The sequence below is a fragment of the Rhinoraja longicauda genome, chromosome 7 (genome assembly GCF_053455715.1).
Source record: "Rhinoraja longicauda isolate Sanriku21f chromosome 7, sRhiLon1.1, whole genome shotgun sequence".
NCBI classification, from domain to species: Eukaryota; Metazoa; Chordata; class Chondrichthyes; order Rajiformes; family Arhynchobatidae; genus Rhinoraja; species Rhinoraja longicauda.
The window spans coordinates 20,972,841-20,989,859 of record NC_135959.1 but is presented as its reverse complement, the minus strand read 5'-3'; the positions used below and the strand labels follow the sequence as shown (position 1 = coordinate 20,989,859).

Below are 17,019 nucleotides of genomic sequence, written 5' to 3'. Positions count from 1 at the left end.
GTCCCCGACCGCAGAGTCGGCTTTTACGGCAGCTAAGGCAGCCTTGGCAGACGCCACCATGTTGGTCCATCCGAGCCCCTCCTCCCCCACGGCCCTGACGGTTGACGCCTCTGACGTGGCGGTGGGTGGGGTTCTGGAGCAGCAGGTCGGTGGCCGTTGGCAGCCTTTAGCGTTTTTCAGCCGGCAACTAAATTCGGCCGAGCTGAAATATAGCGCATTTGACCGAGAGCTTCTAGCTCTCTATTTAGCTGTCCGTCATTTCAGGTATTTCCTCGAGGGCCGCCCATTCGTGGCATTTACGGACCACAAGCCATTAACATTTGCTTTTTTGAAATTGTCTGACCTATGGTCGGCCCGCCAGCAGCGGCACCTGACTGCTATCTCCGAATTTACCACAGATGTCCGTCATATCGCGGGTAAGCTTAATGCCGTTGCTGACGCCCTGTCTAGACCTGCTTTTCCCCCTATTTCGGCGGTGGACTGCGAAGTGGATCCCCAGGAGCTCGCGGAGGCACAGCTCCTAGCGGATACCGTTTCGGCTTACCAGTCCACCACTTCGGGATTGAAGTTGGCCCAGGTAGCTTGTGGGTCGGAGGGCACGAAAGTCTGGTGCGATGTTTCTCTTCCTCGTCCCAGGCCGGTAGTACCGCCCTCCCTTCAGCGCCGGGTTTTCAATGCCATTCATGGGCTGGCGCACCCGTCCATCCGCTCCACCTCTGCCTTGGTAGCAGTGAGGTTTGTCTGGCATGGCCTGCGGAAACAGGTAGCGGGGTGTGCACGTTCCTGCGTGCCCTGTCAGACCGCTAAAGTCCAGCGCCACGTCCAGCCCCCCGTACAGGATTTCGAGGTCCCGGCTTTTCGTTTTTTCCACATCCACGTGGATTTGGTCGGGCCTTTGCCTTCCTCCCGGGGCTACACCCACCTCCTCACGGTGGTGGATCGGTTCACCCGGTGGCCAGAGGCTTTCCCATTGTTTGATATCTCGTCAGCGTCTTGTGCTAGGACTTTGGCCCTTCATTGGGTAGCTCGTTTCGGGGTCCCGGCAGTTATTACAACTGACAGAGGGCCACAGTTCACTTCGTCCCTCTGGGCCGCGCTGGCGGAACTGTACGGGTCCAAGTTACAACCCACAACTGCATATCACCCCCAGGCAAATGGACTCGTAGAAAGGTTCCACCGCCAACTTAAGGCGTCCCTCAGTGCAAGGCTTGAAGGCCCGGACTGGGTAGACCAACTCCCTTGGGTTCTTTTGGGCATCCGGACTGCTCCTAAGCCAGATCTCGGTGCGTCGTCCGCAGAGCTAGTATATGGCTCGACACTTCGAGTACCCGGAGATCTGTTTCCGGACACTTCAGCCCTGCTCCCTACAGTCCCATCAGCGTTAGCATCTCTCCGGGAACGGGTGGGCTCCCTGGCTCCAGTGCCGACTTCACGTCATGGGTGTCCCATGGTACATGAACCGTCTTCCCTGAAGGACTGTGAGTTTGTTTTTCTGCGTAAAGATGCCCATCGCGCCCCGTTGCAGAGGGTCTATCAAGGGCCGTTCCGGGTTTTACGTAAGGGAACGGCTACTTTCACCTTAGACATGGGCGGCAAGAGTGAACTCGTCTCGGTGTCCCGGCTCAAACCTGCCCATTTGGACCCGGATCAACCAGTCCTGGTCGGTCAAACCCCTAGGAGAGGCCGACCTCCGTTAGTTCCGCCCAGTCCAGAAACCCCCGTTCCGACAGTTCCTCCAGGACCCCCCGTTTCGGCAGTTCCTCCAGGACCCCCCGTGCCGGTAGTTCCTCCAGAACCTCTCGTTCCGGCTGTTCCACCAAGTCCGGAACCTCCGGCTCCTGTGGTTCAGGCTGTCCCTCTCCGTACTCGTTATGGTCGCGAAATCCGGCTCCCAGCTAGGTTCCGCACCTCGGGTTCTGGGGGGGTCATGTAGCGACCATAGAGAATGGTCCAGGTCGTCGAACCCTCGGATTGGCCAGCGAGGTCACGTGGGAACGCGACCATGGGGATTGGTCCAGGGAACGACATCGCTGATTGGCCAGCGATGTCATGTGCGCGTTTGGCGCCCGTTTTAGTCAGTTCGGCGAAGTCTTCAAGGAAGACAGTAAGTTTGTATTGGTTGTCCTGTACCTTGTTGTTTAACTCTGTATTCGTGTATTGCGGCTGCAATAAACTTCGTCTACAACCAACAAGTTTCGGACTCGCCATAATGTGCACTTTAGCCACATGTGATTTGTTTCTATTACAAATCTCAAATTGTGGAGTACAGAGGCAAATAAATAAATGATGGGTCTTTGGCTTGGTAAATGTAGAAATTGTTCCTAGTGTGTGTAGGATAGTGTTAATATGCGGGGATCGCTGGTCAGCATCAAGTCAAGTCAAGTCAAGTCAAATTTATTTGTCACATACACATACTCGATGTGCAGTGAAATGAAAGTGGCAATGCCTGCGGGTTGTGCACAAAAAGAATTACAGTTACAGCATTTAAATAAAGTTAATAAGTTACTAAACATAGCACAAAAAGTGTCGACAAAAATTTAGTCTCTGGGGTTATCAAAGTTGACAGTCCTGATGTCCTGTGGGAAGAAGCTCCGTCTCATCCTCTCCGTTTTCACAGCGTGACAGCGGAGGCGTTTGCCTGACCGTAGCATCTGGAACAGTCCGTTACTGGGGTGGCAGGGGTCCCTCATGATCTTGCTTGCTCTGGATCTGCACCTCCTGATGTATAGGTCCTGCAGGGGGACGAGTGTAGTTCCCATGGTGCGTTCTGCCGAACGCACTACTCTCTGCAGGGCCATCCTGTCCTGGGCAGAGCTGTTCCCAAACCAGACTGTAATGTTGCCAGACAGGATGCTCTCTACAGCCCCAGAGTAGAAGCAATGAAGGATCCTCAGCGACACTCTGAATTTCCTCAGTTGTCTAAGGTGGTAAAGGCGCTGCTTAGCCTTACCCACCAGTGCGGCAATGTGCGTTGCCCACGTCAGATCCTCTGCGATGCGGACTCCCAAGTGGGCCAAATGGCCTGTTTCCGCGCTGTATCTCTAAACTAAACTAAAACTAAATCAGATCCTTATCACAAATACAGAAAGATGCCCATCATTGCACCAGGCAGAAATTTATTTTCCATTTCCCATATTGGCATTGTTTAGTTTGAGTGAGACTGCCAATTGTGTTGGTAATTTCGGCTATGTCATGGTCACATTGAGGATACAGCAATGCACTAGGATTGGAGAGGTGGTATTCTGACTTGGGTAATCCTTAGTGGATCAAAAACAAGGATATTTTCCCAACGGTGCTGCCAGGATTTGGAAATTTAACAGCAACATTTCAGTCAATGTGTAGCCATGCCATCTTGATGCTACTTAGGAACTGGAATTCTAAACCTTGGACACTATGAACTGTTGTCGAGCTGTGAGACGTTTCCAAGTGATCCGTACGTAATCAAGTGAGAGTCATAAGATTAACAACAAATTGTACATGCAATCCAGGACATTTCTTTATTCTCAACATCAATGGACCATGAGTAATGTTCAACAGTGTTTCCCAAACCATCTGCCAATGGATCAAGGACTTCCTGACCAACCGCCCCCAGACCGTCAAAATAGGCCCTCACCTCTCCTCCACCATTACACTGAGCACCGGCTCACCACAGGGCTGTGTGTTGAGCCCCATCCTTTACTCCCTCTACACTCACGACTGCGCCCCCACCCATCCCACCAACACCATCATCAAGTTCGCGGATGACACGACTGTGGTTGGACTCATCTCAGAAGGAGATGAGACAGCCTATAGGGATGAAATCCAAAGGCTGGCAGCATGGTGTTCAGTGAACAATCTGGTCCTGAACTCCTCCAAAACAAAGGAACTTATAATTGACTTTAGAAAAACCAGTGGAGATTACGACCCACTCTACATCAATGGGGTCTGTGTGGAAAGGGTACCAGCTTTCAGGTTCCTGGGTACGCACATCGCAGAGGATCTTACCTGGTCTACCAACACCATCACCACAGTAAAGAAGGCACAGCAGAGACTCCACTTCCTGAGGATCCTCAGGAAAACCAACCTGCAGGAGGAGCTCATGTTGTCCTTCTATCGCTGCTCCATCGAGAGTGTGCTGGCATACGGTATAACCACATGGTATGCCAGCTGCTCAGAAAAGGACAGGAAGGCCCTTCAGAGGGTCATCACGACGGCCCAGAAGATCATCGGCTGCTCACTGCCCTCCCTGGAGCACCTGTTCAGACTACGCTGCCTCAGTAGAGCAGGCAAAATAATAAAAGATCCATCCCACCCCGGCCACCGTCTGTTTGTTCATCTGCCCTCTGGTCGACGTTTCAGGTCGATCAAATCCCGAACAAACAGACTTAAGAACAGTTTTTACCCCAGGGCCATACGAGAACTGAACACTACCTTTGCACTAGGCAACACCGTTAAAAAATCTTGTACTTAATATAATTGTATTTAATTGTATTTATGTATTTATTTGTTTTTGCATTTATTGCATATATGTTTGTACGCACCGTCAGGATTGGCTATTTTTTAATTTCGTTGTACTCGTTGCAATGACAATAAATGAATATTATTATTATTATATTATTATTATTATTTCTGTGTTTTATTCACATCTTTAGACAATAAATGATACACCTGTTGCAGGCTAAAGGTGCTTATTTTTATTTTCTTTGGATGGGGTATGTGCATTGTGAAAGCTTGCCAATCTGATGGACTTCATCCTGGATAGTAAGGGCGACATCATGGGCCTTACGACCCCAAAAACAGTCGGAAAAGACTCATCGTCACAGGTCAGAGTTATACAGCACGGAAACAGACCCTTCGGCTCAACTCATACATACTGACCAGGTTGTGCAGAGTGGTCACATTTGTCTGTGTTTGGCCCAAAACCCTCACAATTGCTGTTCATGTAACTGTCTAAATATCTTAAGCGTTGTATTGTACCCATCTCTACAGCTTCCTCTGGCAGCTCATTCCACATATCCACCACCCACTGTGTGGAAAAACTTGCCCTCAGGTTCTGTCTCATCTTAAACTTGTGCCCTCCAGTTTTAGACTTCCCTGCCATGGGAAAAAGACTATCAAGATTTTATATACCTCTATAAGGTCACCACTTAAAAATCGTCCCATTTGTCAAACATCCCTTTTCTTGCAAACAACCTCTCCCAATCAACCTGTGTAAGTGCCTGTCCAATCCCTTCAAAATTTGCCTTGGCCCAATTTGAGACCGTAACTTGTGGACCGGTCCTATCTTTACCATAACTAGTGGGAGAGTCTAGGACTAGAGGCCATAGCCTCAGAATTGAATTACGTTCCTTTTGGAAGGAGATAAGGAGGAATTTCTTTAGTCAGAGGGTGGTGAATCTGTGGAATTCTTTGCCACAGAAGGCTGTAGAGGCCAAGTCAATGGATATCTTTAAGGCAGAGATAGATAGATTCTTGATTGGTACAGGTGTCAGGGGTTATGGGGAGAACACATGAGAATGGAGTTAGGAGGGATAGATAGATCAACCATGATTGAATGCAGAGAAACTTGATGGGCCAAATGGCCTAATTCTGCTCCTGTTACTTATGAGCTTATTTAAAAACTAAGAGTATCATGGCCACTAGTCCCAAAATGGTCCCTTACTGGCACTTCAGTCACTTGCACAGCCTCATTTCCTATTGTGATTCCATTATAGCTGCATCTCCAGTAGACCCATCTACATTCCTCAAAGACATACACATGCATTTTAAAGCTCTGCACATTAAATTCTTATGTTGGGAGGCACTACTAATGTAGTGAATATATGTGTGAATACAGATTTGCGTGTGTACAAATGCAAGCTCGCGTGTGTCATTGGGCATTAATGTTCATGTGTATGTGGAGCTAGATAGAATCATAGAGTGTGGAAACGCGCCCTTTGGCCCAACTTCGCACACTGACCAAGACTTCAGCTGGGCCAGCACAAGTCTTTCAAAGGTCTTCATGACTACAGAGGTAAGTGTTTCAGGCCTGTTGTCATTAAGACCAGTGATCCTTGTCTTTTTGGGTACAGGGACAATAGTGGAGACCTTGAAGCAGGCAGGGACAGAGCAGGTTTGCAGGGACTGGTTGAAAATGTCTGTGTAGATCGGTGCCAGTTGTTCGGCACAGAGCTTGAGGGTAGAGGGGGAAACATAAATAGGTTATTAACTTTGCATTGCATCAGTTTGAGGTTCTGTGCAGTTATTATATTGATTTACAATGTTTTAAAAATCTATGGGCTAATGAATATTCTACCTGTTCTAATGACTGGAAACAGTGTAAGTTATTCACACAGATTAATTAGTTTTCATGCAAACTTTGAAACAATCACAGGATTGTAACCAGATCTTTAGGAAGGATGTGAATGTTCTAGAGTGTGCTGATGAGATATACCAGAATGATTCCAGGAATAAGGTTTTAGCTACAAGGTTAGGATGCAGCAGCTGAGAATGTTCTCTTTAGACCTAAGATACAATAAAAGAGAGATTTACTAAAGATGAGCAAGATTGTAACAAGTTTAGGTAATGAAGACAAAAACCCTCTTCCCATTAACTGATTTTCCATAGACCAGGGAACAGAGAATTAACCTAAAGGGTCCCGACCCGAAACGATGCCTATTCATGTCCTCCAGAGATGCAGCCTGACCCGCTAAGTTACTCCACCACTTTGTGGACTAAACAGAGATTTAAGGTTTGAAGCAAGAAGTCCAAGGGGATGAGGCATATATATATTTTTTAAATTTTGAAACTATACTTTAATCATAAAAATATATACTGGAAATACTGGAAATACAATACAATAAATATCCACCTCTCATTACATTCATTGTGCCATTGAATTGATACTTTTATTCTACTGTTAATAGTCCTACAAATAACCAATACCACTCATGTTTCCTCTTTAAACAGTATTCCTATGAAGTGTAGGAAAGAACTGCAGATGCTGGTTTAAATCGAAGGTAGACACAAAATGCTGGAGTAACTCAGCGGGACAGGCAGCATCTCTGGAGAGAAGGAATAGGTGAAGTTTCGGGTCTCGACCCAAAATGTCACCCATTCCTTCTCTCCAGAGATGCTGCCTGTTCCGCTGAGTTACTCCAGCATTTTGTGTCTACATTCCTGACGTGATGGAGCGGCCGTTACACAGGGCCCTGCTCTGTAGTGACCAGTGGAGGCAGGATCCAAGACATGGAACCTTTACCTTGGCTGCACTGAGCTTCAGTGTATACCTTAGCACACTCTCTTGCAGCCTGGAATGTGTCAGTTTGGACATCTCTTTATGCTGGAAGACCAAGGAGTTCCAGGAAAGCCAAAGTGCACCTTTCGCCAAATTGTTGATCTTCCAGCAGCAGTTGATTTTGCTTTAGTTGTGTCCCTGGGAATAGCCCTTACATCAAAGATCTCTGATACTGCTCAGGACAGAGAGCAAATATTATCATGCAGGATACTGTTAATTTCAAAATTAAACTTTATTCAGATTTTAAAAATATACACGAAAGAAAACAAGTCCAAAAACTCTTAATACATTCTGAGTGTCGATATATGCAACAGTGTCAGGCTCAGTTGTGCTCATGCCTATCTTTAAACAAAGCACCCTTGCCGCTGATGTAGCCACAGAGGTGATATCCCTTCCCTTATTTGATGGTTGACACACCAGACACTGCTCCTCAATGTCTGGCAGCAGGACCCTGCACTGTGATCCTCCCCCACAGAGCCTTCGTGTTCGCTGCACCAAGCTTCTGAGCTTCATTCAGCATGAACTCCTGCAATCTGGAATGGAGCGGTCGGGCATCTCACTGTGCTGGAAGACTAACGTTAACGTTTTGGGCGGATTTGCAGGAAAGTCTCTTGCCCAGAGTAGGTGAATCGAGGACCAGAGGACATAGGTTTAAGGTGAAAAGATTTAATAGGAATCTGAGGGGTAATTTTTGTTCACACAAAGGGTGGTGGGTGTATGGAAAAATTGCCAGTTACCTGACCTGCTGAGTTACTCCAGCATTTTGTGAATAAATACCTTCGATTTTGTACCAGCATCTGCAGTTATTTTCTTACAATAAGCTGCCAGAGGAGGTCGTTGAGGCAGGGACTATCCCAACATTTAAGAAACCGTTAGACAGTACATGGATAGGGCCGGTTTGGAGGGATAAGGACCAAATGCGGGCAGGTGGGACTAGTGTAGCTGGGACATGTTGGCCGGTGTGGGCAAGTTGGGCCGAAGGGCCTGTTTCCACTCTATGACTCTAAATTCTGTGTCATCAGTCTGGAAAATATCCTGCAAAGTGCCTACAGATGGCAGGAAGATCATTTATATGCCCTTTCTCGCTTGGGCAGCTTACAACCCAGTGGAATATTGATTTCTCTAACTTCAAATAACTCTTGTTTTCTCTCTCCCTAGTTCTCTGACTAGTTTCACTGGCCTCCTGATTAATTTTACTGATTGTATGCCTCGTTGTCACCTTCCCCTCAGCCAACCATGAACCATGTGTAGGAAAAAAAACTGCAGATGCTGGTTTCTCTCCCGAGATGCTGCATGACCCGCTGAGTTACTCCAGCATTTTGTGTCTACCTTCAACAATGAACCATTCTACATTTCCTTGACCATCCACTGTTTTGATCTGTTGCTTTCACACCTTACCCTTCCCCTGACTCCCAATCTGAAGAAGGGTCTTGACCCGAAATGTTACCCATTCCTTCTCTCCAGACTCGCTGAGTTACTCCAGCATGTTGCGTCTTTCATTGTAAACCAGCATCTGCAGTTCCTTCCTGCACATTTCCCGCGCTCTATTGCACCGGGGGGGGGTCTCCTGTTGCTGCGATGACATAATTGCACTCGCGCCACGTTATTTTTGAATGGACGCAACGTCATTTATGGCGCTCAGCGCTTCAGCCAATCGGAAGCGGCCCCGCGACGTCGGATCCTCGCGTCAGCGCCCATTCATTGATCTGAGCCGCGCACCTCCCACGAACACCCCTCCTACCCCCCCCTCCCGGGCGTCGCGGCCCGTCTCCATGGTGACGGCGGGCGCCACGCTGAGCGCGTGGTCGTTTGCCCGCAGTCGCCACTACGGCCGCGCGGGAAACAGACTCGCCACGCCCCGCCCCGCCCCGCCCCGCCCCGCCGCACCGCGTCACGTCCCCCCGCTCACGCCCGGCGTGTTGACGCCACGGGCGACGCGGGTCGGGCGTTACCCTGGACTCTCCGATTGGCAGGAGGACTCCGGCGCCCGGGTGTCAGAGGTCAGCTGAGCCAGCCGGCCTCCCTCCCTCCCTCCCCCATTCACTCTCTCTCTTTCTCACACACTCGGCTCAATGGCGGAGCAACAGCAGTTCTATCTCTTGCTTAGCAACCTCCTCAGCCCTGACAACGCTGTCAGGAAACAGGCCGAGGTGAGTAGAGCTCGGCGGCGTGGGCCGCGGACGGAACAGCTTTGCCTGGGCCGGATAGGGTTGTAGGGGGCCGCTGGGGCCTGTCTGTGCTCACACAAGAGGTGCCGGGGCTCACCTCCCCGTGGCAAGCAGCTGGGTGTGAGGCCCGGCCCAGCCCGGCCCGGCCTGGCCTTCCCACGTGGGCCTGTACCGGCGTTGCATGGAGTCCATGCTGCATGCAGTGCTTTGGGTGAAGACGTGTCCATGTATAAAGCCGCCTCCAACTGCAGTCCACCCCAGCGGTGGCTGTCCGGGGACGCTTAACGTCTGCGAAATTAAAAGCGTTTTTGACGAAGCGAATTATCTTCGCTGACAGGCACGTCAGCAAACATGGTTGAAATATTCGCAGACGAGCTTCTGTTTTTGATAATTGGGCTGCACTGTCTGAAAGATAGGCTGATGTGGAAAGTTCAGGCGCACTGTAAAAATCAGTATTGTTCCTCTCCTTCTCACGAGCTGTTTCATTCGCCACCAATCATTAAAATGACAATACTTTCAGCCACACCCATCCTTCAAGAACGATTTTGCAAGAGTATATTTTAAAAATGACTTTGCAAGAGGATATTTCACAAACGTGTAAGACAATGTAATGGATGTATTGAAGTTGTTACACGAATCTATTGAAGTGTCAATTTAACCTTGTGCAAATATATTAATAGTGAAAGGGGGATCGGTTATGTACATAAGAATTAACTACAAGGGTCAGGTGTGGGGGAAGAATTGAACGATGGAATAGCTCTTACTGAGAGGTTGCTATGTGGGTTACCTGGCTCAGGTAGACTTGGTTACTGGTTAAACCAGGATTTTGTTTTAATAGTGGCATTTTAAAATCATTATCTTTGTCATCAAATCAGACGTGCCTCACTGTAAACCTGTTGTCCTGGTTTAATCATTTTTAATTTAGGCTTGAAGGGTTGATGTAAACTTAAAAGACAAAACAAGGCTCCATTATTTATAAGTTATGTGGGAGATGTAGATTTCTGTTCACAAGGTTGTTTTTTTGCACATTGTTTGCTGAAGGCATGTGCTTATCTGAGACACAAAAATCGTCCATGCAGTTTTGCAAATTGTTGGATATGTCATTCACTAGGTTTATCTCATTTTATTCCAAGTGAATGTTTATATTCCAATAATTTATCTTTATGCAATAGCTTGTAATAGGTGGCTAGTAGTCTTCAGAGGTACAGATGTGGTTGGAATGTCATTCATTGTAATAGTTGTATTAGTAGATATAACATAAGTTTTTAACCATAACTCTTCCCTTGGTATAATTTGTTTCAATGGTAATTGCCATGGTTTGATTTTAAGATTGATTTTTTGGACAGGCAGCTGTGGTATGAGGGTGATGTGCAGAATAGCCTCTAAACTGGAAATTGAATAAAGGCATATTTCTGCAGTTGTAATATCTCTTTTAATATGGCCCAGAATAGGTTTCCAATGCCATGTAAAACCATTTGCGAGTGGACCATCTTCAAGAGCAGAGCAGATTGAATATATCTCTTCCATTTAATCTGCCTCTTTGGAACCACCTCATGATATACAAAAAATACTATTAACAGAATCTGAAGAAGGGTCTCGACCCGAAACGTCACCCATTCCTTCTCTCCAGAGATGCTGTCTGTCCTGCTGAGTTACTCCAGCATTTTGTGTCTACCTTCGATTTAAATCAGCATCTGTAGTTATTTCATACACAAATACTATTAACACATCTACTGTTATCCATGTACTAAGGTTAATGGATAAAATGTTCAGGTTGACAGGCCATGTAGATAACATGGTTATTGAACAATCTTACAACTGTCAGTGAATAGTACTGTCATCAGTGGCAAAGGTTGTGGATTCTGTTCCTACACCAGGAGCTTGAGCACTTCAATGTTTTTGATGTTTTTTAGACTTGATTATCCTGCAGGCCACTGGTGGGTGATAATCTTTCTATTCTTTGCAAGGTTGAATATCTTCAAAACCATATTCTACCTACCAGGTTCTGTTTGTCCATCACCTCTGTACTCATTGCCCTACATTTGCTGCTGATTAAACAATGTCTCTATTTTTATATTTCTCCACCTGTTTTCAAATCCCTCAATGTCTCGCACACAAATGTATAATCTTCAGACATACAGCTCTCCAAGGTCATGGTGTACCTTTAATACAACCCTCTCGGGCATTTCAGATTTAAACATTCCACCAACATCAATCTTTTGCTGCTGAAATCTTCAGGTCTGAGCTTGACTTCACTTTCCAAATTTCCTTATCTCTGTTTCCTCAATCTACCTCCAACAAAACTTTTGAAAATCTGCCTAAACTCTGCTTATATGATTTGGTGTCTTTTTGTGTGAAATTCCTTGATATTTTACTATTTTAAAAGCAATCTCTGGTTTGTTATATTTTTTTATACTGAAAATTGAATATTTTCAGACTAAACCATTGTTTCATCAACATCCACCCATCATCTACTTTATCCAATCTCCACTGAACAACGCCTACAATGCTTACAATCCAACTAATGCACCGCAGTAGAGGCAGCTTTGTTGTCACCTACCAAATCCTTATTTCCACTGCCTTCAATGATGTGCAGCATGTGAGTGGGTTGCCGTCATTTCCAAGTCTCAGAGCTGAAGTCTGAAGTAGAACTCTTCATCATGTGGAACATTTAAGAACTTCATTGGGCTGAAGGTTGGGAAGGCAATAAGTGCTGGACTTGACAAAAAATAATGTAAATAAGTGAGTTTGGTGTCTCATCTGTGCATGCCCAGGTCATAGGTCACTCGTGCTAAACATTCTCGCCGGCTGAGCTGCTGCGTGTATACAGACCTGTGTTTCATCCGTATTTTCCAGTTTTGCTGCTTTGTGATAAGAAAATACTGCTTTCAAAACTATTAACTAGGTGTATTTATGGTTAATTTGTACAAAACTACGATGATTTTGTTGGTTTTGTTGCTTTATGTTTCGGTGAGTGAGCGAGATCGTGACGATTTTCTTTTGCATTGTAACTTGTATATGTAATGGACATGCTTACAGGACCCTATTTGAATTATCATATGATTGACTTTGTTATTTGTTTTGTTTTATATGTTACTGGGCAAAGCCATGCGCATTTGTGCAATTTTGGGCTTTGGGATCGAGACCCTTCTTCAGAAGTCTGAAGAAGAGTGATACCGAACTCGCTTATTCTCCAGACTACTGAAGAAGTGTCTCGACCCGAAACGTCACCCATTCCTTCTCTCCTGAGATGCTGCCTGACCCGCTGAGTTACTCCAGCATTTTGTGTCTACCTTCAATTTAAACCAGCATCTGCAGTTTTTTTCCTAGAGTTTGAAGGGAGGTGGGCAGAAACAGTTTCCCCTTTGCAAATTGACAGTTGTGGTTGTCACACACATTCTGCATCCACGTATTCACGTGATACGTGCTACTCCCACAGCCCCAAATTGCATGGCTTTGGCCAGTAACATATAAAACAAAATAAATAACAAAGTCAATCATATGTTAATTCAAATAGGGTCCTGTAAGCATGTCCATTACATAATGGTCGGTACAAGTTACAATGCAAAAGAAAATCACGATCTCGCTCGCTCACTCACTGAAGCATAAAGCAATAAAACCAACAAAATCATCGTCGTTTTGTACAAATTAACCATAAGTACACCTAGTTAATAGTCTTGAAAGCAGTATTTTCTTGAAGAAGCAATACTGGAAAATACGGATGAAATGCAGGCCTGTATTCACACAGCAGATCAGCCAGCGAAAATGTTTTGCGCGAGTGACCTATGACCTGGGCATGCGCAGTCGAGATACCAAACTCGCTTTTTGAATGTTTTGAAGCGGGAAGGCAAATATATCTTTCATGGCTAAATATTTCAACTAATTTCATAATATGTTTATTTATGTACATTACCTATTTAGGGAATTTTCAGACCAACAGTTCTTTGGTGAAATAAGTTAAGGATCAAAGTTTTATCTTGGACACTTTGGAATGACATCTTGTAACATCCAATAAAAATTAAAAATTGGATATCCTTTTAATGTTTCAATGGAAAGTGTCATCTACAATAATGCAGTACTCCAACAGTGTGGTATTGGATTAGTGGCCTTCATTATAGTATGGGCCTCATTCCATACAGAGCTCAGGGCTTGGTTCCAAGCGGGCTTTTTTTTATTACGTTCGCGGGCCCTTTGTGATTCAGTTTGTGCATTCATTCTTAAAACTGTGAGTTTCTATTCTTAAGCCTGGTGGGGAATTCCATTATGGACGCAGTCAGCTTCATGTGTCTAGTCAGGCTGAGCTGCTGCTGGCTGTTGAATTGTCATCAAAGCCAGTCTTTTATCAGTTGTAATGCTCCTGATAATCAGCACATTTATTCTTAAAAGACAATTGATGATAATATCTCAAAGTAGATGAGCTAATGAAATCAGAATTTTGTCATCCTGGCGGAAAAGATTTTTTTGTACATCTGTTTAGAAATTCCTTATTCAGGATTACAGTATGTTCTGGTGTTACAATGATCAGTGGACAATGCGGCAGTCTGAAAAGAAGCATGGTGTCATTGGTATCGTACAACACAAGGACAGTTAATCCTTAATAATCATATCATATCATATATATACAGCCGGAAACAGGCCTTTTCGGCCCACCAAGTCCGCGCCGCCCAGCGATCCCCGCACATTAACACTATCCTACACCCACTAGGGACAATTTTTACATTTACCCAGCCAATTAACCTACATACCTGTACGTCTTTGGAGTGTGGGAGGAAACCGAAGATCTCGGAGAAAACCCACGCAGGTCACGGGGAGAACGTACAAACTCCTTACAGTGCAGCACCCGTAGTCAGGATCGAACCTGTTTCCGGCGCTGCATTCGCTGTAAAGCAGCAACTCTACCGCTGCGCTACCGTGCCGCCCTGTGGTGGTGTTATAATTTATGAGTGGTGTTATAATTTAAGTGCAATATGTTCAAGTAATTTTGGGCAGCACAGAGCTGCAGCAAGTAGACCTATCTTTCAGCACTAGAGACCTAGGTTCAATCTTGATCTTGGGTGATTTCTGTGGAGTTTGCACATGCCCACTGTGACCGCATGAGTTTTCTCTGCATGCTCCATCCGGTTTCCTCCCACATCCAAAGATGTGCGGGTTGGTCGGTTGAATATCTCCTGTAAATCACAGACCCTAGTCTGTAAGTGAGTGGTAGAATCTGAGGGGAGTTGATGTGACTGGGTGGAGAATAAAATGGATTTGATGTGAACAGGTGTTTGGTTGGTGTGCTACAGAGCCTGTTTTCCTGATGTACCCCTCTGACGTTGCACTTCCATTTGAAAAAAATATTAGAAACAACATATGATTTCTGCTTTCTTTTGACCATATCCGTTAATGCTGCATCTTGAACTATCATTCCCTCCTAGCCCGGCCCTTTTTTAGCCCATATTTGCAAACTGCTAGGATTAGCTTTTGTAGATATTGTTGAGGCCAGCATCAATATGTGAAACACGGTCAGAACCAGGGGTCACAGCTTAAGGATAAGGGGGAAGTCTTTTAGGACCGAGATGAGAAAACATTTCTTCACACAGAGAGTGGTGAATCTGTGGAATTCTCTGCCACAGAAGGTAGTTGAGGCCAGTTCATTGGCTATATTTAAGAGGGAGTTAGATGTGACCCTTGTGGCTAAAGGGATCAGGGGGTATGGAGAGAAGGCAGGTACAGGTTACTGAGCTGGATGATCAGCCATGATCATATTGAATGGGGCCGAATGGCCTCCTCCTGCACCTATTTTATATTTTTCTATGTTTCTAAGCCCTTCTTGCTTAAGTCCATACTCCGCCATCTCCAGGTTAAATTCCATTTGGAATATTTTGGAGGACCAAGAACCAATCTGTCCTCAATTTATGTTTATCTGTGCTTCTAAATGGCTATTGGACAAAACTCTGGAGTGTATTCAATTTATATTTTCAGGGTACATTAACAGCATTATAGGAGCCAGTGAGTTGGAGAAGATATGGGGTACATGAATTCTAGTGAATGTAATCAAATTACTCAAGACAGTTCCCAAAAAGCAAGAAAAAAGAAACTAGAACATATTTTCCCTATAAAAGTGGGGTCAATTTCTCCAGGACAAAATATGTGTCGTAGAGAATAGCTGCATTTATTTGTGTATAAAATAAAAGTTAGTCACATAGTGATGTGGTTAACAAACCTGATTGACAGGGGAAATACCGAATAATTTCCACTCTCGCTGGTTCTAACATGGTTATTCAGCAAAAAATAGACACATAATGCTGGAGTAACTCAGCAGGACAGGCAGCATCTGTGGAGAGAAGGAATGGGTGACGTTTTGGGTCGAGACCCTTCTTCCTACACATGGTTATTCAGCAGTTTGGCATGATATTTTTGGCATGATATAGAAGCTTCTTTACTTCTGATGCAATTAAAACAAATAAATCTGGCATGGATGCTAATTAATCTGGAGCTTTCTGTTCCATATCACGGTCCACTTACAAAATCCTTTGGACAACCTTTGTTTCCAGACTTTTTCCAGAGGCCTGACTCAGTAAACGTGTTGGCCAAACGCCTGGGGAATGAGGAAGGGGAGCTGGTGGAATTGTAGAAACATTTTAATGAATAGATGAGTATAGAGCATGAGGAATATAATGTGGAAAAGGGGATTAAAAAAAAAAAAAGGGAGATTGAAAGGTGTTCATAGATGAACATATCACAAAATGGTACAAGAAGTACTCAGGAAGGCAAACAGTGTTGTTTATTGCAAGTGGATTTGAGTACATCAGATTACTTCTGGAATGAGACTGGGTGGTGATCTCAAATAAACACAATTATGGGTTTAACAGAAGGTGCTGATATGTTATTTTTTCCTGGCTGGGAATATGTGTAGAACTGGAGGTCACAGATACAAAATATGGCATTGGCCATTCAGGACTGAAACTATGAATTTCTTCACCCACTTGATTATGAATCTTTAGAATGAACTGCTCTTGAAGGTATTGAAGGCTCTGTTGCAAGACAGATCAATGGAGTTTAGATGCTAAGGGAATTGAGGGATATACGGTTAGTGCAGGAAAGTGATACTGAGGTACATGATCAGTCATGATCATATTGAATTGCAGAGCAGGTATAAAGCGACAAAAGCCTTCTGCTATTTCTGTTCTTAACAGGCCTCAGTTTAATATCTACGCTGAAATAAATGAAGTACTGAGCTATAGATTAGACATTAAATTGAGGTCTTTCTAGTTTCTTAGTTCACAGAAAGAAGCCATTCAGTCGGTCGGGCCCTTGTCAGTTTCAACATAGCAAATCCTTCCACTCTCTTTATTCTCTTATTACCCTGGTATTTATTCCCTCTTATCCACATCAATGGCCCTTGGATAATTTTGCTACTTATCTACATTAAATATAATATACAGTAGGTAATTAACTTACTAACATGTGTTTGGAGTGTGCAAAGAAATGGATACAAGAGAAAACTTGTACAGTTGCCAGAAGAAAATGCAAACTTCACAAAGATAGCACCCATGGCTGCAATTGAACCTGGATCCTTGAAGCAGTGAAATGGCCCCGCTAGCTAGTGTGAAA

At 45.0% G+C, this 17,019-nt stretch overlaps 1 protein-coding gene across 1 annotated transcript in view; it reads left to right on the top strand.

Moving 5' to 3' along the window:
* The first annotated feature begins 9,276 nt into the window (after positions 1 to 9,276).
* The window catches only part of kpnb3 (karyopherin (importin) beta 3), a 52,880-nt gene continuing 45,137 nt past the window's right edge, over positions 9,277 to 17,019 (top strand). The window contains exon 1 of the mRNA XM_078402241.1: positions 9,277 to 9,405. Within this exon, the coding sequence (XP_078258367.1) occupies positions 9,328 to 9,405 (78 nt within the window). The 5' untranslated portion in view covers positions 9,277 to 9,327. The remainder of the gene's footprint in view (positions 9,406 to 17,019) is intronic.